Source organism: Bactrocera oleae, chromosome 2 (genome assembly GCF_042242935.1).
Source record: "Bactrocera oleae isolate idBacOlea1 chromosome 2, idBacOlea1, whole genome shotgun sequence".
NCBI lineage: Eukaryota > Metazoa > Arthropoda > Insecta > Diptera > Tephritidae > Bactrocera > Bactrocera oleae.
In genome coordinates, this window is record NC_091536.1 from 25261922 (window position 1) to 25286402 (window position 24481).

A 24481-nucleotide genomic window follows, 5' to 3' on the forward strand; every position below is an offset into this window, starting at 1 on the left:
AAGTCTTCGTAATAAATGAACTGACTAAAGATGCTGAAATATAATATTTACAGCAATAAACTAGTAAATTCTTTTAAAATAACAATTTTTGGAGAACATAACAGTAAAGTTGTGATGTGTTTTATTTAAACAATTATTTGTATTTTATATTGAAGAATATTTTTGCTTTAACTCTTTAATCTCGTATCAAGTTCCTAATGAAAAACTTGCTCGATAAAATCCACCAAGTGCCTTGAAGAGTTACAAAGTTCAATGAAATAAAGTACCTTACAATAATATTTTATTCATGCCTACTTCCCTCTCCTCATCATTATACTGCATTGTATGCTCGTCTTATAAACACGCCGACAAATAGGTAGTACGCACCCTCAAGTGAGTATTGCAAGTGAACATTTCCGTTAAACCAGTCACGAGCTATATTACAGTCACCGTCCATGATGCGAACGAAATATTGTATTTTTAAGTAATTATCTTGCCCATCATCTCCGTAAACTTAGAAACCATTTCTTACGGGTTTAGGTTGCACCTCCTTCCCCTTTTTTCCTGCTACACCAATTACAAAACAACCACCGTTAACTGGCCCCTGAACATCACACGCAAATGGTTTTATTGCTTGAATATAAAGAAAACTCTATTTTTATAACGCACCCTTTTTCCACAAAATTTTCCGCAAATTTTTCCTTTCGCAGGCTGCAAAGCTTCCGCTGCCTTCTTGCTACTCGATGATTTTATATTTCTATTTTATTAGATATATTTTACCTTGAATTGTGCCCAGGGGAGTTAACGTGCATATCGGATATACTGAATTGTAGCCTCCGATAACGCAGTTGGGGTGGTGTGCGAAACGCAAGTCTCCTTGTACAAAAGCATACTTTTTGGGGAAAACTAAATAAGATATGAGTTTGTTAGTGAGTATGCATGTGTATTTGTGTTTTGGTTGCTTGCTATTTGTTTTCATGCACGCGCTCAAGCACATGACTACTGGGAACGAAGGCACGCACACACACGCCGCACACTCATCCACACTAAACAGAATGTCCAACAATAACAGACAACACATTCAGGCAAAAGAAAGGGACACAATAGTAAACACAAAGATTAGTTTGTTGTTTGTGTAGTGCCTTTCGTCAGCTGCAAATGCCGGTGCGCAATTTGGAAATATTTAATGCAAGCCTAGACAAACAGACGCCGGTCGCTGCTGCCGCTCAGGAGGTCAGACAGCCGGCGGTGCGAATGTGTGCGTGAAATGAAAGGAAAAATCGTGTAGTCGAAATCGATAAATTGAAAAGTGTGAGGGGCTGCGAAAATCAGACAAATGGCAGACTTTCATTGCATGCGCGTGAAACCCGTCGAAGCGGTTAGTGGTGTTGGCTCAGCCTTTTGTAGTAGAGAAGCAGGCACAATCATATTTGTGCCTTTATTGCAGCGTACATACATATACACATACATAGTATACGCATACCCAAAGATGTTGATATTTGTGTGTGGGCATTAAAGGTGTATACTATTCGGATCTGGGTCCATTGTGAGTGATTGAAAAAGTAATGAAAAATGTTACGCATTATTATCTACACTTGTCTGTATCATGTGTGAAGGCGCTATGTGTGTAAATACGTGAAAATTAAAAATAAAGATTAATTAGGTTATTTTGACTATCTTCAATATGTACTTATATAACCTCAGAATTAAAATTCACAGTTTCTAAAATTTTCACGAAGAACTACTACAGCCTACTCCGGAATACTTGAAACTCCAGAGCAGTCGTCTTCTAAACCATTAATATAAAACGAAGACCCTCAATAGTTTATATCAACAATTAGTCAATGGTTGAGATTGAGCGCTCCCGATATTAGACAACCCTTGGTTTTACGTGAGTTATCGCTAGCTTAGATATACATAGCTATATATATATATATATATTATATTCAAAATATTTCAGTCATCTAGTCATTCTGACCATATTGATAAGAAAATATAGTACTAAATGTATTTGATTATTTTAAAGGGTAGTCTAGACTACTTATTACACCGTGTACAGCGTGTTGCGAAAGAATTCATAAAAAGGAAATTTTCGTTGGACTGAAAATAAGAGCAAGAAAGAGAAACAATAGTTTTACAATTATTTTGACAAGTTTTTTCCAAACAAACACCATTTTATTTATAGATTTTAATCTACTAACATTTTTAAATTTCCTTCTGTAAGCGTTTAATTCAAAATTTATAGTCACATGCATACACTTACATAAGTACATATGTACATATGTTGCAATCGGGTATATTACGAAACCCTTATTTCAAAAATCACAGCCGCGCACGTCGCGCAAATAACTGTTTTCGCCACTTTTGTTTATTAAACTTTTTAAACTTAATTTATATTTGCAATGCAACGCTTATTTCGTTAATGACTTTGTATGGCAAATAATGCCTGCAATTAAATAATTTCAGTATTTATCGAAGAGTACAAATTAAATGCAGTTTGTGTGTGCGTGTGCGCCGGCGTAGCGCTGTTCGCTGGCGATTGCACTAGTTATTGGCCGCGCTCAGCGTCGCCGCTCTTGTCATTGCAGTTAATTGCATTTATTATTATCTGTGGCTGCCGTTATTTTGCTGTTGTTTATTTTTGCATTTAATTTTTATTTTACTATCATTGTGCGCAGCACACACAATGCACACACAATTGTGCAGGTATGTGTTCGTGTGCTTACAGTGCCGTTGTAAATGTATAAATAACATTGTGTAAATTAGTGCTGTGGCTGGACAACAGCTGCTACTCGTCCGTCAGCCGCCGCCGCTGCAACATAGACGCCACATCCACAAAATGGTGGCAAGCAACAGTATTTTCGTTGCGCTGTCACTTCTGCTTCCACGCCTTATTTGTTGTTGCTTGTTATTGCACAGTTGCATAAACTTAAAGCTACAAAACTTCTTTATATGTTTAAACATATGTATGTATGTACATGTACATTTGACCTTGTGTGTGTGTGTGTGTTTGAGCGTAGGTTCAGTATGATAGCAACTTTTTCAAATTGCATTGTCCCGTTATAGCAATGTTTGTAACATTTTTGTGCAATATGAATGTCGCTGAATTACGTTGCAAGTGAAGTAAAATGAAATAATGTGTAATTTCTTTTATGAAATTAATAATTGGTAGACCATTATTTTTTTCAGAAACAAAACACGAATATTTATGCATATTGAGAACACAGTTACACTTATAAGCGTAACATTATTCTAATTAGTAAATACTCCGCTCGGCCACTATTTAGATAGAATAGAATAGAGTTTTAAGTAAGTGGTTCAATATAAATTAGGTGTTTACTGAATACAAAAAAATACTATAAAATATTGGGTATTTTAAAATCAGCTTTTTGATTTTTTACTTTGCTTACAACCGAGAACGAATTGCCAACTGCTGCCTGCATTTGTGCGCACACTTTCACTAAATTATATGGGAATACTTCTTCTTTTACTAGCAAGGCTCCATCTATGCAGAAGTACACACATACATATATGTTCCTATAGTTTCGCAACTATAAAAGCTATCAATAGAAAAAGATGTTAAAACGGATTGACTTTAGCAACCTTTTTTTGCTGTTGTGCTCAATCATTGAATACCTTTGTGAGTAATTCCTAAAGCTCTTTCACAGTTCCCTTTACATTCCTTTCAGCTGACGCTGTGTGTGGCATCCTACATCCCTTAGCTTTCATCTATCCATCTATCTCTATCTCTCAGTTGTCATTAATCCCATTCAATTAGCTTTAGTCAGTTTAATTGCCATGCACTTTGTTGGAGTTGTGTGCGGTCTATCTGCCACTAAAAGCTGGCCAATTTCACTGAAGGACTAGGAGTGAATGGTAGCAAAGCGTAAGATGTGATTACGCTAACGCTGATTGCACGCTGTGGTCACTAAGCAACATTTATATTTAAAAGTGGTATTTTTTTATTTTCCGCTACTCTATTGCCTGTTCATCGCTGACATCGAGAGAGTAAAAATAAAGCAAACCAAGGAATGATTGCACTCTAAAATGCTAAATATGGCAACTCTTAATTCAACAGTAAATTGCTTAGTTGGTTTACCAATTCACAGAAAATATGGAAACACGGATCGCTTTTCGCTTTGGTTGGCGCATTTCCTCCTTTGAAGCTGTCGTCGTTTTAATTAATCAACTGGACAACAAAGTATACTAATCGCAATTACTAAGGTCACGGCGCCTGTATGTATGCTACGCAAACGGTTGCCTCTCTTTTATTTGCTCTCTTGTACGTGCGCTTGTGCGGCTGTCAGACCTGCAATTCACCTTACCGCTTCGAAGCAGTGAAAGGTGCTCAAGACAAATGAATGACTGCGATGGCGATTTGATTAAAAGCACTTAGCACAGTTGTTTGACTGGTGCAAAATTGCAGCGGAAAGAAAGGAAGGTACAGTTAGAAATACACGTATACTTTTTGAAACGTGTGCATGTGTGGACTGTATAAAAAGTGTAGCAACTCAAAGCAATTAAGCCGATAAATTGCGAAGCGCGTGAAAATCTCACCATTGAAAAGATTCCTAGAACATAACATGATACAACAAGATAAAAATTAGCAATTAAGCTCACTACAAAGAGAACGATGTTCCTCTACTTTTAACCGTTCCAGCTATTGTAGAATGACTGCCGTAAATTAAATTATTCTTCCACCGGAAATTTACTAGGTGATTAGTACACACCAATTGGGACCAGATATGCAGTATTTATACAGATGATTTTGAGTCTAAATCCTTATTTGCTACTAATTTTTAAGGTATTCGCAACACTTTGTAAAAGCCTTCGGCAGAGCTCTTTCTGGAAATCTTTCGAAGATCCTGACTCTCCATCACACAGATAGCTTATTAAGGTAGTTGATAAAAGAAGTTGTATGTTTAAATATTTAAATAACACCTTATGTGTTTAAGACTTCCTATAACGGAACTCAAACTCACCCCCTTTGATGGAATTTTGCCTAAGTACACATGTACTCGAAGTGTAAAGCACTTTGCTCATGTTTATGCAAACATGTAAGCAAGTGACAAGTCAGAGCCAAGCTTTGAATTACAACCATGTAGATAAATGCATAAGTGTGTGTATGTGTGTGTGAAAGTGCGCAGCTTTGCTGATAGTAAATGTTGCTCGCTTTGTTGCAGGTGTCAGTCGTGCTCATTCTATGGTGACGTGTACAAACTAAGCCGAATGGTGGGGACTCGAGGAGTCAGTAACCCGGCTCGTGTAACAAACAATAGCGAGGCAATCTCAGCGCTTAGTTGCAGTTGTAGAGCCAAGCAATGCGGGAGGGTATTATACTCTGCCTACATTTATGTGTGGGTGTATGTGAAAACAAGGCGAGGCAAACAATAGGAGTCCGTTCATTCAGTCGTTCTGCTTGGCCATTCAATTTGTATTTAGCTTGGTTGGCTGTATTGCGGCTTAGTCGGGCTTCTTCAAGTGTGATTGGAGTCCCGCTAGGCGGTTTGCCTTCCAAATTTGCATAAACCTTTCGTCCGCCGCCGCAGTGCCACTCACATACGTGTGCGAGTATGATGTTTTATAGCTCTGCTGGAGCACCGCAGGAGTGGTGAGTTGTTGAACAGCCGAGTTGAATAAGCAAATCAGGTGACATTTTCAATTTCGTGCAGTTTACTATACTCACACAAACACACACAAACTTGTATACACATGCATTTACATACACGCTCACACATGCTCACGCATTATCATTGTCGCTTTGTATAAGGAGGTTGGAAGTTGAAGAGCGTGTTCGGTTGTTTCTAGCCGACTTGTGGTTGGCAGCTGTGAAGCAACAGTAGCATGTACTCCAAACAATCTGCGACAAGCGCAGCCAAGTTGTCGTTGGCGGTTAAAGTGAGTGTCGAGTGGTTGCCTCTCGAATTAGCACAAAGCGGCGTTCGTGGCACGAAAAGGCACGGAGATCGCACATACATTTGCGCAGAATAATGTAGATATGTATGTGTGTTTGCGCTACATCCCCTTTTTTTAAATATTCACAAATATGTGTGTGGTTTAAGCAGAAGCCTTCTTACATATGTGTGTGCATGTGTGTGTATGCGTGTGGTATTTCTGATAGTTTGAAGTGCATTCACTTGTACTTTATGCTTGCATATTTGAATAATGTATGTCGCCTATTTTCGTACCTCGCATATTTATAGCCGGATACAACCTTTTTTTCGTAACGGCACTTTGTATATCCAACAAGAAATTGCTTTAATCTTTAAAATTTAAATTGTTAATTGTACATGGATTGTACAGTAAAAAATATTTAGCTTTATTCAGAACACTTGTGGTGAGCAGAAACTTAAAAAAAAATATACTAAAGGGAAAATATCTGCTAGCTGAAACTAAACTAAATTTGCCTGAACTCTCCACTATTATTTCTTACCTACGCCACTGGTATACATACAAATGAGGCTGCACTTTTCCAAGCGTCACGCCAGCTCCAGTTGCATTCAAATCGCGCCACTGCAATAGCCACACAAACAGGCAGCAGATAACTGCATTGCAAGTGTTCATATACACAACTAAAACACCAAATTTACACAGTTCTATATCCGTTTCCGTTTTGTACCGAAAATGCATTTGTAATTGGAATTTCATTCGCATGCGAAGTCGCTTTCGAAACTGAACTTTTCACCGCGCACAATGCTTTCAATAATTGAACTTGTCATCTACAAAAGCATACACCTGAAAACGGAAATGGCAATAGCAGCGGAAAAGGAAACGGATAAGTGCTGAACTATCACTGTGTGCATCGTGTTTTAAGCAGCAAGGATATTGGAATTGCAAACGGTATAATGCATTTTGCACGTAACAACTGCTTGTGGAAAGGCCAACCAGTTTCGGGGAATATACATATGTACACTCGTACAAGCATACGAGTACACTTTTACCATTGTTATTTTTCTCAGATGTCCTGTAATAGAATATAAACACTCATAAACGCAAAACTATTAAATTGGGAAGAGTAACGTTTCAGTTTGAGCTTGAGCCTTGCTTGCTTGTTGTATTGTCAGTTGCCAAGATGGTTTCTCACATCTTCCACTGTTCACGTGTTGGACAAACCAAGCAAGAGGCAAAGTTGTAGCTTTCGTGATATTATATATATTTATATACCATACACATGTATTAGGGTTGAGCGAAAATTTTTTTTTTGCTTAGCCTGAGGCTACAATTTATTTTTTTTTTTAAAAAATATTGATAAAAAAAAATTTTTTTTTCTAAAATTTTCTTTTTTATATGTATGTATGTAATGGAATCTTATATCTCAATTTTCAACTTGAAACTTTGCAGACGTGTCAAGGACCGATGACAATGCAATAATTTGATAACAGTTTCTCATTACTTCAAAGGTGGGCGTAAACACTCCGGTTTAATGTATATATCTTTCAAACCGCTAAAACCAAATGGAGGAAGTCCTTTTAGCCCTTTTTCATACGCTTTGAAAATGGGCAAAATCTAACCACGCCTACCCCCCAAATACCAGTTATGTTAAAATATACTAAAAGTGCGATAACTGACGAAATAAATGCGCGATAAGCATTAATTTTCACAAACAAGATGGTAGGAAAGAGCTTTATGGTAGGAGGTTTAAAAATTCCTTTATAGCGTGTGTTTTTAGTTTTTGAAACTATAATTTATTTATAATCTACAAATCCGGCTAAGCAAAAATAAAGTATATTTTTTCGCTCCACCCTAATATATATGTACGAGTATGTTTTAAAAAATGACATTGTGTCATGAATATAAATATGAAATTACAATAGCAAAAAATCTGGAATTTCAATTAAAACATAAATTGCCAAAGCGCCTAAATATATGCAAAATATAATGTTAATGTCTCTCTTGTGCCGTGCATGTTCATTAGTGAGTTATGTACGAATATGCATGTACATACATATGTTCCTGTGCACACTTAGCGCACTTTCATTACACCTGTCTCGCTTAATTGTGTTGGCGGCCATAAATTCACTTAATTATAAATTAATTTTACAAATGAACATAAATACTCATTTTAATTTAGTTAATCGCTTTTTTCGCTTAAGTGGGTGTGTATGTGGAAACATGTGTGGCCGAATAGGAATATTTTTTGGGGATTTAAAAGTAATGTTGTGATAAAGAGGTTTTGTTTTTAATTTCTCCTCTTCTCCTTGGTTCATGTTGATTACGAACCATTAACAGATAAGAGTGCTACTTAATTGTTTATATCTATAAACTCATTGCGTTAGTATAGCACAGTTCCTAATAGTGAAAAAAGCCAAGATCAGAGGCAGAGCTGATTGTTTGGAGACTTTCGTTTTCCTTCGAGTAGTCATCGTCTAGTGGTAATTTATATTTTATAGATAGTTTTCCATAAATGGGACGTAAATATGCGTGCTTGACTTGTGACATATTTATATATCCTGTTTCAGCGAAGCTTTAATGACTGTGGCGCTGTGCTGTAGTTGCCACATAGGGTGCTATTTTTCCAATTATTATTTTTTTTTTTACATATTTGTCTTTGTACAAACTTTTTGTTTAATGCATTTATTTTTAATTATACTAGCGTTCACATTTTTCACATATGTATTTATGTGCCAAGAGTTGTTTTTTTATACCCTAAACAGGGTATATTAAGTTTGCCACGAAGTTTGTAATACCCAGAAGGTAACGTCGGAGACCCTACATAAATACATAAAGAAATATACATAAATGATTAGCATGATGAGCTGAGTTGATTTAGCCATGCCCGTCTGCCTGTATATACGCGAACTAGTCTCTCAGTTTTTCAGATATCGGTCTTAAATTTAAGATATGACGTTTCTTACCAAGAAGCTGCTCATTTGTCGGAATGACCGTTATCGGACCACTACAGCCATACAACCTGAACGATCAGAATACGTGCTTGCATTAAAAGCTTTTTCATTTGACGAGATATTTTCACAAAATTTGAAATGAATCATTATTATCAGCAATAATGGAATCTCCGGATCGGATCACTATAGCATATAGCTACATACAAACTGAACGACCGGAATCAAGTTTATCTAAAGAAGCTTTTGTATTTGTGAAGGGTATTATAGCTTCAGTGCAACCGAAGTTAACGTTTTTTCTTGTTGTCTTTTACATTCAGGGGAGCATTCATGAGCGTGAGTGTGACGAGAGCTTCTTTTTTTGCTATTGCACTTGCATAAATCTCATTAAGCCATTTAACCCTTAATTAGTTAAGCAGTAATTAACAAGCGACACTTAATTGTGGCTGGTGCTGTGTGCTGCCACATTGTTGAAAGTTCACGTATACATGCAATGCTTCGAAAAATGCGTTTACTAATAAATAGCGAAACCAGAGTGCAATTTAAAGTATTTTTAACTTTTTATTTTCAATTAGCAGCCTTTGTTACGCATAGTTGTTGTTATTGTATCTCTTTGTAAAGTTAATCGTGGGTGATGTGAGTGAGAACTTATATACAAACCTACATTCATACACTGGTATATAATCAAAAAGTTTGATATTATGTCAATTGATATGCCTGAAGCAGTGTTCCAGTAATCAAAACTCCTTCTAGACCAGATAACCAGCAGTTTTATTCCGCTTGAAGTACTGAATGCAATTTCTGTCGTTCCAAGTAAGAGGATCTTCCATCCTAATGCACCTGTCTTACCATAAATTAGTTTACCAGTCCCCCATAATAAGCCCTGTGGGGGCAATACGTCTTGCCTATTACGCTTAAACAGTTCAAAAATCTGGATCCCTACCGAATTGTGACTTGAGAACTGCACGAATATGAATCATTTCGAAATACTCGAAAAATGTTCATATAAATACATTTCAAATGATTTTTATTTATCCGTAACTCTTTCTATTAATTGACTTGAATTTTTTTTAAATTCTATTTTATCATTAATTCAAATTCTCACCATCTAATCTCTAACGATCGATTTCACCGAACACTATATCTAATGATCCAATAATGGCCACTGCATCGGCTAAGAAGTGATTATAAGTTAGTTTATTCATCAGAGCCAAATGTGGATAGCTTGCCGCACGAATTTTACAGCGATATGGCTTTGAAGTGCCATCCGATACCAGATAGACACCAAACTCGCCCTTTGGTGATTCCACAGCTGTATAAGTTTCGCCTGGTGGCACTGCAAATCCTTGTGTATAATATTTGAAATGATGTATTAGCTCCTCCATGCCTTTCTTCATGATTCTTCTCCTCGGTGGACAGACTTTATGGTCATCCGCTTTAATTTCACCCGCGGGTAACTGATTGAGACATTGATTGATTATGTTACATGCTTCCCGCATTTCACGTATACGACACAAGTAGCGGTCATAACAGTCGCCGTTAACGCCAACTGGCACCTCAAACTCGATTTCCGGATATGCATCATATGGCTGTGTCTTGCGCAAATCCCACTTTACGCCAGTAGCACGCAAGACCGCGCCAGAGCAACCATAATTCATTGCCTCATGCGCTGTTATGCGTCCAATACCGATATTACGCATACGCCAAATGCGATTGTCTGTGATGAGGTCCTCAAATTCATCAATGCGATGTTTAAAGCGGCAAATGAAGTCGAAAAGATCATCACAAAACCCGAGTGGCAAATCGTAAGCCACACCACCCGGTCGTATATATGCGGCATGCATTCGTGCACCCGAGACGCGCTCACAGAATTCATACAACTTCTCACGTTCTTCGAACATCCAGAAGAGTGGTGTAATGCCGCCGCAATCTAACACAGCAGTGGCGCAGGCCACTGTATGATTGGTTAAACGCATGATCTCCGAAAACATTGTGCGTATGTATTGCGCACGTTTCGGCACTTGCAATCCCAACAGTTTCTCTATAGCCAAGCAATAGCAGAGTTCGTTCGACATGCATGACACATAATCGAGACGATCGAAGTATGGTAGACCCTGCATGTACATTTTATTTTCAATTAGCTTCTCCGTACCGCGATGCAACAGGCCAATGTGTGGATCGGCAGAAAGAACGGTCTCATTATCAAGTTGCAAAACCATGCGTAAGACCCCGTGTGCTGCTGGATGTGCCGGTCCAAAGTTTATAAACTTAGTACGAAAAGAGCGATCTATTTGTAAGGGTGTCTTGCCCGCCCAACGGTCGAAGCGTGAAGTTTCCGGGCCGTCTATAACGCAGCCCTCGAATTGTTTCATATATTCTGGATCTGGGTACCAGTGCTTTGACTCCTTTCGCTCTAACTTAGATGACTTGTTAGCCTGCTTCTCAGCTTTTTCCGTGCAAGTTAAACGGCGCGGTTCTAGGTCGCAAAATTTAGACGAAGAAGTGTTTGATTAGTACTATGTAAGTATATTCGTTCTTGTTCTTAAAACTTACGTTTGTGATTCAAGAAAAATATTGCCACAGCCATTCTTGCCAGAGAGGATTTAAAAATATCGCCAAGATCGGGTTTTATCAACAACCGATTAGTCAGTACCTGTTTCGAGTAGTCCTTTAGGCTAGACAGTTGCTTGGAGCTGCGTAATTTGAGTAGAAAAATCTCCAAAATATTATTCCAAGCGTTCGACATTTTCGCTTATTTATTTTCTCCAAAAAATTTGAGTTTTTTCTTCAAAGCAATTTTTGTTTTTGAAAAGTGAATTGCCAAGTTTTTAAATTTCGAAAAGGTTGCCTATTCTAAAAGCAGCACATACAGTACTTTTTATTGATATCTTTTTTAATTATATTTTCAGATTTTCGAAAACCACTACCATTTCGCTCATCATAAAGTCTCAAAGCGTTCACTGACACCCTCGCAGCCGCATCAGACACGCCTTGACGAGGATCACAGAGTGCAATGGGCTAAGCAACAGCAGGCAAAATCGCGTCAGAAACGTGACTACATACGTATGCGCCCGTCAAGGACATCGTCACGTTCGCTCTCACAGGTGGATACAGTTCCTCTAAATGACCCAAAATGGGCGCAAATGTGGTATCTGGTAAGTATCAGCTGGCAGGAAAACCACTATCTCTCGCAATCGTTTTGCTTATATATAAACTCGTTTGCTTTTGGTGGTAGAATCGCGGTGGCGGCTTGGATATGAATGTTGTACCAGCCTGGCAGGCTGGCATCACCGGCAAGGGTATTGTGGTGACAATACTTGATGACGGTCTGGAATCGGACCATCCAGATATCGAGCACAACTATGTAAGTTCAATTTGTATGAAATAATCGCAACATTCTCAACACTAATACCTCATTTAGGACCCTGAAGCGTCTTACGACGTCAACAGCCACGATAACGATCCAATGCCACACTACGACATGACTGATTCAAATCGTCATGGTACGCGTTGCGCTGGTGAAGTGGCCGCCACCGCCAATAACTCAATCTGTGCGGTTGGTATTGCATTTGGTGCCAGTGTTGGCGGTGTCCGAATGTTGGATGGCGATGTTACGGACGCCGTCGAGGCGCGCTCCCTATCACTCAATCCGAATCACATCGACATTTATAGCGCGTCGTGGGGGCCCGACGATGATGGTAAAACGGTTGATGGTCCTGGCGAATTGGCGCAGCGCGCCTTCATTGAAGGTGTTACTAAAGGGCGTCAAGGCAAAGGTAGCATATTTATTTGGGCTTCGGGTAATGGCGGTCGTGAGTTCGACAATTGTAATTGTGACGGCTATACAAACTCCATTTGGACACTGTCAATATCTAGTGCCACCGAAGAGGGTCACGTACCCTGGTATTCGGAGAAATGCAGTTCCACATTGGCGACCACGTACAGTAGTGGCGGACAGAGTGAGAAGCAGGTGGTGACGACAGACTTGCATCATTCGTGTACAGTATCACATACAGGTACCTCAGCATCGGCGCCGCTGGCTGCCGGTATAGCAGCGCTAGTGCTCGAATCGAACACGAATTTGACGTGGCGTGATTTGCAACATATTGTGGTGCGTACTGCAAAGCCGGCAAACTTGCGTGATCCAACCTGGTCGAGAAACGGCGTCGGTCGACGCATTAGCCATTCGTTCGGCTATGGTCTCATGGATGCCGCAGCGATGGTGCAAGTGGCACGTAAATGGAAAACAGTGCCAGAACAACAACGCTGCGAAATTAATGCGCCACATGTGGACAAGTAAGTAATGTTGAAGCGTTTCGCTTTAAAGAACTTATAATTGGATCATAGATCTTTCGTTACTATGTATTGAGGTCTCACAATCACTAAAAATGTATTAAATCGCTCTTTCTTCCTTTTCAAAGAGTCATTCCGCCCAGAAGTTATATCACATTACAATTAACTGTAAAACATTGCTCATCCGTCTATTACCTGGAGCATGTTCAAGCAAAAATCACACTGACATCACAACGTCGCGGGGACATTCAGTTGAACCTCAAGTCACCAGCAGGCACCAAAGTTACTTTATTAACATCACGGTAAGTCGGTAACAGATTAACTAGCTAGAGACTAACTACCATCCAATAAGCTAATATTTGACTAATGGTTGATCTAGGGCTAATATTAAAAAAATGCACCTGAAAAGTCTAGATGGGTAGAATATGAGGTCGTGTTGTCTTCGGCGCTGACCATCGTGTAAACAGATAAAAGATTTTTTTTATATCTTCAAATGTCCATTCGTAGTTTTCAGAAGTCATACTTACTATACCAATAACAAAAAATTAACAAATGTTCGTCTAAAGTCGTTTAGCAATTGGGAATCAATTGTTTCAATTTAAAAACAAATTGTGTATATTTTTTGTTGGTTGGACTTCCATAGGTAGATATATGTGTAATAGTACATAATCAAATATTGGAGGTATTGTAAAGATTAGCACTAAATGAACATAAAACATACAAAATATTCAAGTTAAAAAAGAAAATTTCCCAAAAAGGCATACATAGTCGTACATATTGAAATGCACCTACATACAAACATGTTTAACAAAGAAATGTCAACAAAAATTTCAAAATACAAATTGCGTTGTCTGCAGGCTCCTTCACTGACCTACCACCTCGCTAACTCGCCAAGCAATCGCATATACAAAAGGCTCAAAAATACACCCGAAACATGCTCTTGGAATTCAAATTACGATTACACATAGGGCACTTGCCCTGACAGTGGACACACTGCCTTATACAGCGCTTGCAAAATATATGTCCACACTGAGTGGCCATCGGCCGATGCAACAGATACGAATCCAAACAAATAGCGCATTGAAAATTTATATTATCCTCACTAGTTCCACTGTTGTTGATGTTGCTGCCGCCGCGTTTGCAAAATTGTATATGTCTCGATTGTTGTTGACCAGTAGAGTTGGCGCTGTCATTTGTGACCGCACATGTTTCTCCTATATTAACGGTATTCACATTTGCACCGCTAAACCCACACGCATTGCTGTCAATATGTTCCTGTGGAGTGTGAAACGCCTCTCTATTTGGCCGCTGATATGGCGTGCAGGCTAGCAGGCGAGACTCTCGCCGGTGGCGGTGGCGGTGGCGCCGTCGATGTTGTCGCTGTTGTTGTTCACGCACATCGCTCAATAGATGTTGCGCCAAATTTAGCAAATTAGCAATTTGCTCGGTCACCGCTGGCGCATGGGAAGTTGTGGCCGAGCCTGAGGGTATTACCGACGTCGTTAAAGTGCTAGATGTGGCTGCTACCGGCAATACCGTTGTAATGGAAGAGGCGGAACTAGCCACTGCGTGAGGATCTGGAGTATTATATTCTTCTAAATTATCAGCAATGCTGTTTCTTGTTCGGAAACTAGCACCGCCATTTATGTTAGCGTTATAACTTGGTTGCTTCTTCTGTTGTGGCTGATATCGTCTTAAAGACATTTCTGTAATTTTCTAAACTTATTGGTGATTTGAGTTTAATATTTGCTGGAAATTTTGTTGGTTTAGGTTTTGTTGATTTAACGTTTCTGTTGATAATTGCAGATAGTACTTGAATATATTTGGGTGCGTAATGTGGCTTTTTTGAATATTTTAGAGAATGTATTCTTAATATTTTTCTATGAGTTCCGTTCCAAAAGCAAATTTTAAGATTGGGAGAATTTTGAAATGAAACTTTTTCAAAAGAAAATTTGATGTGTAGGACGCGAACTATCTGTAATTATCGATCACTTTTATCGCCACACAACAATAGTTAAGACTCAACAAATTCTGTATTGACATTAAATAATTTAATTTATTCCACAAAGTTTGGGCGAACCCAATAATCGACATTTGAGCTCAAATTATTTGATAAAAAACAAAAAATAATTTAGTTTTAAAGACAAATAATTATTTCATACCATTTTTATTAGAATATTTATCGATATGTTTCTGACAGTCATAAATCATCTAACACATCTCAGACTACAAGTAGAATGTAGGTAGCAATGAATGTTGACAATAATCGTGTTTATAATTTTATACTTACAGTAGTCATGATGTTTCTCGTTCTGGTTTTAATCAATGGCCCTTCATGTCCGTCCATACTTGGGGAGAGTCGCCGCATGGCGATTGGCAGTTAGAAATACACAACGAGGGTCGCTATATGGGTAAGTCATGCTGTGCTATTACAGCCCCAGAAATCTTCAATTTATATGCAAACCATACATTTAACGATAAGTATGTAAGTTGGTCTGAGTTGAACCATATAGTTTTTAATCTTGCCTAATATAACTTAACCACTTACTGTTATACGAACTTATACATTTACTTACATGCTGCGCTTGTGTGATATTATGACAACATCAAAATAATTTAAATTATGTTACTAATCCCGAACAAAACCAAAAACTAAAAAAAAATAACAAAAAATCTACACTGCGCTAACAATATATCATAACTGTAACTATGAAACCGTGCAATTACACAACTAACAACAACAATTGAACACACACGGACGCACGTGCATTTCACTAAACCATTGTGACGAAAAGGTCACGCCTTACTACGTGAGTGGTCGCTAATATTCTACGGCACGACCTTGCCTATAGACCCCAATGACCCCGTATCGACGCCCCGCGCCATTTCCGCTGAGAACACCACGCCAAATTCGAATGCGGCGAGCACCACAACGAACCTCCATCAGATCTACTCTCCACAATATCCACGCATCTCGTCCAATAACATTGGCGGCAGCAGCAGCAATTCAGCAACTGGCATTGTTGGCGCCATCAACGCCATGCCAGGCGGGGGCGTCAAAATTCCCATTAAATTGCCAACACAGTCGAATAAATCCATTTACACAGCCGCGAATAGCGCGAATAATCCATTGTTGAATGTCGCTAACGGAAGTAGTAAAAAGCAACAACAATTATATAAACAACAACAGCAAATACAGCCGCCCGGTTATCAGCAAATCTCAGCGACCTACGGCGTCATATTGGCATCGCAGAGTGGAAAACCCGGAAAGGGGGCTAAAGGTAAGGGGAAGTCTGGTGAGAAGGCTAATGGCGGTAAGGGTGGTAGCGGCGGGAGTGGTAACAAGTCTTCGGCGAACAAAAAGGAACAATCCGTATCTACAAACACGAAAAACAAATTCTACCGTATATCACAACAACAACAACAAAGTGGGAACGGAAATGGCAAGTCAACCGGAAAATCTTCACAACAAGGAGGGCGCACGAAAGCGCAATCAGCGGAGCGTCTACAGGGGTACGAAGAAAAGATGAGCCGGAAGGTTGTTGGTGAAATAACATCGACTACAACAACTACAACCAGTACTGGTATGCGCCCAAGCAACAACAGTCAAAACGGTAAAACTCCCATCAAATCCAACTCGGCAAGCTCTAAGACTGACTCTAACCCAGCCATCGCCAACAATGCAGCCAAAACTGCAGCCACGCAAATGACCAGCTATTCAAAGTTACCTGTCAAGGCAACAAAACAAATCAAGGAGTCACTGTTACCCTTGCAAACGCACGAAAAACTCACGGTTGCCTCATTCACTGATACGCGCATTCCGAAACTTTTCGAACATTACGAGAAAATACAGGCAATCTTTCCCGAGTTTCAACCATATCAGGGCCCAAAAGAGAAGGACACTGCGGCTGCTGCAGCAGCCGCTGCAGCATCGAAAGCTGAAAAACGCAAACTGGCTGCCACTGCAGGCATTTCGCCGCTGGACTATGAAGCGGAGACCTTCAGACCAATGTTGAGTGCGGTTAATAGTGGCAGCAGCGACAGTGTAAACAATAACAAAAACAACAACAGTGGCAGCGCTTCGAAGCCGTCACGTGAAAATGCCAAAAAGTCCTCGCCCAGTTTTGTGCCCGATCAGCAGATCATCAAAAAGCAGCAATTACTACTCGCGGCAGCAGGAGTTAGTGGCGGCACGCAGCGCCCCATTGGCGGTGTAATCGGCGTGTTGCCCAACCGCAAGGATGGTGGCAGTAGCAATGGTAGTCAAACATGTTCACGGAATGTTTAACGTTTTCATTTCGTTTTTTCTTTGGCATATTAGTGCGATGCGTATTAGCGATTAATTTTCTGTTGCAATTTTTTAAGTTTTTGTTTCAAAGTACTTAATTTTATAGAGATTTAGTCAGCGCAATAAACATTATTGTCATCCTTAAAAACTAGGTCATAAGAGCTAGGTAGTAAGAGATCAAACTTTCTGCTCCCACAGCGCTTATCTCTATTAATTAGCGGTTAAAATTATTATTAGAGTTTCTGATCAACTACCATTCCAATTTGTATACGGACAAAAACATTGGAAAAAATTTCAACATTGGAATATTGCCTTAATTAAGAATTCCTTTTAAAAAATTTAATTGATCTATTAATAGTGACTTACGCGAGTAAACTCGTTTATCAAGCTGTAAATTCCACTCAATTTGAGAGCCATAAAAGTCACTGCACACAAAGGAAACGTCACCTGCAGCCAGCTAATATACGCGCCACATTGTTGGTATGCAAATGGGTGAAAAATTCTTAAATCCGTTCGTTTTCCAACTGACGCTGACACCACTTGTATATGAGTACGTGTGTGGGTCATCAATCAAAGACTCTAAGGCAGATCGATATCCCGATTTTTTCGCTTATTGCCAACCATTTCTACTGTTATGGCCGATGGTAGCAGATTTCGGCCTTGCAATTGGACTAAGTGCTACAGACATTCGTACGCGATAGCAATCAATCAAACTGCCGGATAGTGACACGGGACTAAGAGCAGCTGCTCTTGTTGAATGTTTTCGCAGTTCACCATTTTTGGATTTAAGAGATACTTGTGACTTTTTGAGTTGTTGAGCTGAAGTTGTAAATTTTTCATTCATAATTGTCTGCAAGTATTTTACTATTATACTTAAAGGCTCTTGTTCAAACGCTCGAGCGATTGCAATTGGCTCTCCAACTCTAGTCGGCGCCGTAAATTTTCAACTTTCATGTATTTAAAAAATGCATGAGTTTCAGTCTACACTTTCTCTTGGAACATGTATTGCATAAATATACATACATATATACGCAAATATATTCTGCGAGGCATGGCGATGCATTCACCTTTAAACTTAGCCCATGTTATTTGGCAAATATGAGGACTTTGTACTGCAATTGGTTCTTTAAGCAATGATTGCACAGATATTCATGTACTCCGTTTTGTTCCACATTCTCATGTTCCTTTTGCATGCTAAGTTTCTACGCTTTGCTCGAAATTGAAAGTCAATGGCAACATATTGAACAATTACAATGCATGTTTATTTTCTAATACCCAAACACACCCCCACTTAGACCTAATCACGTTTAAGCTCGAATAAATTTCGTATTTTGCTATTTCTTTTATTAAAACCATAATTTTCGTAGAAGAAATTCTTGCTACCTGTATTGATATTTTATAAACGTCTGCACATGCATACTTAGTTTAGCTGCATTTTCTTAGCTCCCCTATTATCGTCTATTTATGCGTAATATTTTTACAAACTTCTATTGAACATTAATTTGCATTGTTCCCTTTATAGCGCAAATCACACAATGGGACTTGATTTTCTATGGCACAGAAACACCCGCCCAACCGGAAGACGCGGTCCATATTAGTGATGGTCTATTTGGCAATGATATGGCCCACAACGACATCGAGTACGATGCCAATCTGCAATGGCGAAATATGCAGCAGGTAATTATTCATTGCAATTGTATAATTACATGTAGATAGATATATCCATTCAGGGTGATTACATTTATTATATTTGCACTTTAGTTCAAAATGTTTGAGGAAATCTGTTTATATTTAACACTTTGATCCAAACATAAATAAATGCACTTCATTTCATCAAAACGAGGCCACTTTCTTAGTTACATAATAATCATTGTGACACCCTTTACAGGAGGGCAGTTTAGTACTGAAATCCTTCGTCAAGCTACTACTTCAGTATTCTTTCAATTTAACTCTTTCTGTTTTTATTACTTTCTACTGACACTATAACGAAATAACAAGTCTCTCTGAGAGGCAGGAAAATTATGATATCTCAATCGTCGTGTTTATGATATAGCATACTGTATAATATCGACAGAGTAGATCTTTCTTATAACGCCATTTGATTTGTAACATAATTCAGCTGGCTCTAGCTACATTCCTAAGTTTAGTATGTATAGTATATTCACGGAGACAGTGTGAAACCTCAAGGTAAAAATAAAATAAAAATATTAATAAATAAAAACAAGAAAAAACGTTAACTTCGGTTGCACCGAAGCTATAATACCCTTCACAAATACAAAGGCTATTTACAAGAACTTGATTTCGATCGTTAAATTAGTATGGCAGCTATATGCTATAACTCGTGCCTAATTTCGTGAAGATACCTCGTCAAATGAAAAAGCTTTCCATCCAAACACTTTATTCTGATCATCGTAGTGGTCCGATATCGGTCGTTCCGACAAATGAGCAGCTTCTTAGAGAGAAAAGGACAAGATCGATAGCTTAAAAACTGAGGGACTAGTTTGCTCAGCTCATCATGCTGATCATTTATGTATATATTTTATAGTGTCTCGTTCTGGGTGTTACAAACTTCGTAGCAAACTTAATATACCCTGAACAATGAAATTATAGAAATCGTATGTATTACGCACAAACATCTCTTCCCAAATATTAGAGTAGCTTAAGTCAAATCAAATGAATTGAGAAAATTTGCGTATTTTATTGCAATAAAAAGGAAAAGAGAAATCAAGTACCCAGCTAATATTAAGACTACATAAGCTGCCTTAACAATGTACCATACATAACATATACATCTGCGAGCCGAAAAGTCCACGGCCAATGCTTTAACCTCTGAACTGAACAGTTCTTTATCCCCTTTAAAAGGGTCGTAATCCATGGAAATTAAAAGTTTGTCAGGAAAGTATAATTTTTGTTTATTATTCCCGAAAATGTGAAAGTTAAAACACTTTATTAATTGTCTCTAAACTTTAAAGCCCTTGCTGAGAAAATATTCTTGTGGCCAGTTACAACTTGCATTCTTAACGGCATGCTCGGACTAGCTTCTGCTTCTGGCATGTTGGATATGCATAACAAGCGTTGTGCAATTACGGTAAACATACACACACACACAGTGGTCACCGTATGTGTGTTGTTGTTGCAAGTTTATTGTAAAAACAGCACTCACAGAAATTAACATGATAGAGGCAAAGGCCAAGCCTTGCTTGGTCTTCGACTGCATAGAATTTCAATGTGGCCTCTCGATACCAGCCGACATACGAGTTCGTTCCAATGTACATATGTGCATGTAGATGTTTGCTCAGAGCTTTGCGCGCAGCTTGTTGTGAGTTGCAAATAACAGCACCAAGAAAAAGGTGGAAGCGACACGACTCGAGACACCGCAAGTTATTGCCATTCCATCTTTTGGGCGGAGGAAAATGTACGTTGCCAAGGAGGAAGGGGAGCCTACCATATATGTAAATGTTGTTGTGTTTGAGTAAATTACAGTTCTTGTCCTTCTGCAATCGTTGTCAGTGAGGCAGTGAGGTTTATGAATTTTTAAAATTTCCATTCAATTTGAATAAATGCACTTGGCAATGGAGCAACCGAGCCGCTGACTGACTTCTGCTTCAATTTGCATAGGGCAGTGAAGATTTTCCGTACCATTTCACCGGCAAAATGTGAAAGATTTGCAGTTAATAAATATCTGTGAATTATTTTACCGGTTTGAAATAAGTATGTACATTGTTTTGTGAAAATGAAATATTATACTAATATTGAATGGAAAAGAAAATAAATGTTTTCAAAGTGTTGACCATTGCTTTTTACACATGTTGACCACCTTTTTGGCAATTTATGGATACCATGCCAATAGTAATGTTCGTCTTTTGAAGCAAACCAATCAGACACCCAATTTTCGACTTCTGCGTAGAAATCGAAGTGCTGCTCAGCCAATGCGTGTCCCAGAAAAAAATTAAGGCCCTTTCACAACAAATGTTCCCTACCAACACATTTGTATCTTAACGCTCACTTCATACCAGTACACCTGGTATTTATGGCTTTTTAAAGCCTCATTAGTGATGCGAAGAATCATTGCATTTTTTTGTCCACTGAGGAGAAAGTAACTCTAATTATGTGAAAACCCGCATAAATTAGGTGCATCGCAATTTGAGCTTTACGCCAATTTACCTTACCCTTTCTGCCAGCATCCACATAGCTGTTACCCTTTTATGTTTGTATGTATGCAGGTTAGTTGCACATATGTCCGCAGGCCAACAATATTGGTTGATATCGGTAATGATGCTGCTTTTGCAATTTCATCGCCAGCAGACCACCAATCGAGCGCTGCAAGAAATCATTACATAAACAGGAATACAAAATTTAATATTAGGGTTGTCCACTTTTCGTAAGTACGATATACATGAATGCCTTCTTAGGTTATTATTTGTAGATGATCTTTAGATCGCTGTTTCCGTTTTTTCAAAATTATTATTTATTTCTTTGTGCAAATGCATATGGGTGGTACTTTCCAACTCTATTATGATCCAACTATTATATACAAATACATAGTTTGGGATCCCAAAATTATATGATGAGAAGCAATATAAAATCGTAAAAAACAATTCGTTTTTGTTAATCATAATTTTGAAGTTCTGATGCTGACTAGCACAATATATAGAACACCTTCCTACTATTCAAAAACAGGTCCACCCCAATATGCATACATATATGCCTTCTCTTCTCTGCATAGTACTTGTATATTAGTTTGAAAGGCGATTTTCAGAAATCTGCATTGAATTCATTTTTGGCAATTCCAACTCGCTGTGATGTACTGACAACATTGCCAGCGGGCAATTTGCCAATGTCGCTCGCTCATTCGACCGCCAAACCCACTTTTGCTCATCCAGTTCAGTGAGCTGCCATACACGAACGAGTCCATGTGCCCTGCATTTGAGTTGCTCCCATAAACCGGCGCTGGCGTTTGTGGTTCTTTACTCTGCCAGCAGATCTGGTTTAGTTGGTTGAATTAATGCCTGTCGTTGCTGGTTAGTTGATGACGCTTTTTGCTTAGCTGCAGCAGAAACAAAAAAATATAATGATAACGAAAATAAATGAAGCACTAAAAAAGCTGAAATCAAATCAATTAAATTTGTTGAAAATAAGTAAGGAAGTGTGTACACTTTTTATCGCCAGCAGAATAATTCTCTCTAAGCCAACTGGATTCGCTATTACTCGTGTGAACAAAGAGCATATAATAAGACTTATTGAATTTTAATGGTCAGGTCACATTCTAAGAAACCAATTTCTGATCAACTTTGTTCGCCAGGCAGATTGTTCTTAACTTGAGAAACAAAAAAGATAAGTGTTTTAAATATTATGGAATGCTGTGACACATAATACTTTTTCATTCTAGTCCTCAGAAAGCCTCATTCAACATTATTTAAGGTGAAATTAATTTAGTTCATCGATTGCCCTGCAAATCCACGTCGAAATTTCTGAAAATTAGAAAGTTAGTCGCATGAAATTGGAAACAACACAAGCAACCAAGGCATAGGGACTGATATGCAAATATTCCTTATAGCAGCGCTCAATTATCTCACTTAACACCAGTCGAAGTGCCAAAAGTAGATTACGTATTGCCCCTTCTTTCTCACCTCTTCACGTCCTGTGCTAGCCACTTCTTAGCTTCTACTGTGTCTGTGCGCATTTTAACTTCTCACAAGCTTTAGACAGTTGCAGGAAGAGTGCAGACGAAAACGCCTAATTATATAGGACAAATAATCGTAATAAAAGCAGCCAAAAGTGCTAGATCTTTGATTAAATATATATGTTTTTTTTCTACGACCACATTTTATGGGATATTACGAGTACCGTTAGAGAACAAAACGAATTTGATAGCGAAATTCATACATACTATACCTGCTCTACCGACTGTCCTTTCAAATCAATGTAAACCTGAGGTTCACAACCCGCACTCCAATTAGTGGGGAGGCGAGTGCAACAAACTTAAAAATAAACATTAAAATGTTAGTAGGGAAAATATTTGGTGTGCGGAAGGACATTTTGTTTCCACTCTTGTTTCTTAAACTGAGCTTACCAACCAAACCGAGACAAAGCACTTGGCTTCGAAAAAGTTAATGGAAACAAAAACATTCATATAGATATCACAACAAAGTTGAAAATATATAATAAACTAAAAGTTGAATAACCTGCTGCCGCCAATTCGTCTGCAATTGGGCGCTGCCTTTGCGCTTGTTGCCACGGCCGCTAGCATTACTATCTCTCTCGACAACCCTTCCACAGCTATTAACCAATCTTCGTTATATTTCGCTTTTTCAAACTTATATATGGTATATGTGCATGCGTGCCCTGCTGGTTGCAATTTTTGCGTTTCATTAATGGGCAAAAGGCGGCAAATAGAGAATAGACATACGGTATGTATGTACGTACGTATATAAATAAAGCAAATAAATTGAATGGCGTCCAGAGTAAAGGCAACAGCTTGCCACCACAAGTTGGCAGGACACACTCGTGATAGTTGCCACAGTTGTTGCATTCGGAATGCACAAATAAATAAATAAATGATAAACATTTACGACTGTGTATTTGTGGGTCGGTATGTGTGCACACAAGTTAGCAAAGCAAAGCCGTAGTAAAAGCAAATACATTATGCGCTGCGGCTATTCAGCTAAGACCCTTGAGATATTTTAAATTTACGAGTGTATTTAGGAGTTGCATGTATGACACTTGTTGGCGTCTAAAAGCAATGCACTCGCGAACGGGACTGGACAAACCAGCGGGCAAACAGAACGCCATTATATTGCAGACAGTTAGGCCACTTTGTAGGTTTGAGTCACGCAGACAGCCCCTGCAAAGGCAGCTAGCCGAAAAATGCGCGCCATTGGTCATGCCATCGCTTGTGGCAGACAGCACGGCAACATGCAACATTCCGTGGCATGCCGAGCAGGCATTTATATGTATACGAATTGGTACGTACACCAAAATGTCTGCTTTGCGGCAAAACACATTCCACTGCAACGCTGGGAAAACACACACTTACACGTTTGGTCAAAGCGCCCAGCAAAGTGACCGCGCTGAGTCATTT

The 24481-nt window shown here is 38.8% G+C and overlaps 3 protein-coding genes across 3 annotated transcripts in view; 1 reads left to right on the top strand and 2 right to left on the bottom strand.

The window, feature by feature from the left end:
• Fur1 (Furin 1) overlaps positions 1 to 24481 on the top strand; it is a 249244-nt gene that overhangs the window by 213120 nt on the left and 11643 nt on the right. The window contains exons 4-9 of the mRNA XM_036377147.2: positions 11729 to 11974; positions 12055 to 12183; positions 12241 to 13115; positions 13241 to 13414; positions 15405 to 15523; positions 18923 to 19077. Of these exons, the coding sequence (XP_036233040.2) occupies positions 11729 to 11974; positions 12055 to 12183; positions 12241 to 13115; positions 13241 to 13414; positions 15405 to 15523; positions 18923 to 19077 (1698 nt within the window). The remainder of the gene's footprint in view (positions 1 to 11728; positions 11975 to 12054; positions 12184 to 12240; positions 13116 to 13240; positions 13415 to 15404; positions 15524 to 18922; positions 19078 to 24481) is intronic.
• Positions 9830 to 11638, bottom strand: ND-49L (NADH dehydrogenase (ubiquinone) 49 kDa subunit-like). Its single transcript, XM_014232366.3, has 2 exons — positions 11373 to 11638; positions 9830 to 11295 (listed from the first exon to the last, which is right to left on the bottom strand). The coding sequence occupies exons 1-2, from the start codon at positions 11563 to 11565 to the stop codon at positions 9935 to 9937; spliced, it is 1554 nt and encodes a 517-aa protein (XP_014087841.1). The 5' UTR covers positions 11566 to 11638; the 3' UTR covers positions 9830 to 9934.
• On the bottom strand, positions 13679 to 15111 carry LOC106615953 (uncharacterized). The gene has a single exon (XM_014232368.3). It carries the CDS (start codon positions 14814 to 14816, stop codon positions 14028 to 14030), a length of 789 nt encoding a protein of 262 aa, XP_014087843.2. The 5' UTR covers positions 14817 to 15111; the 3' UTR covers positions 13679 to 14027.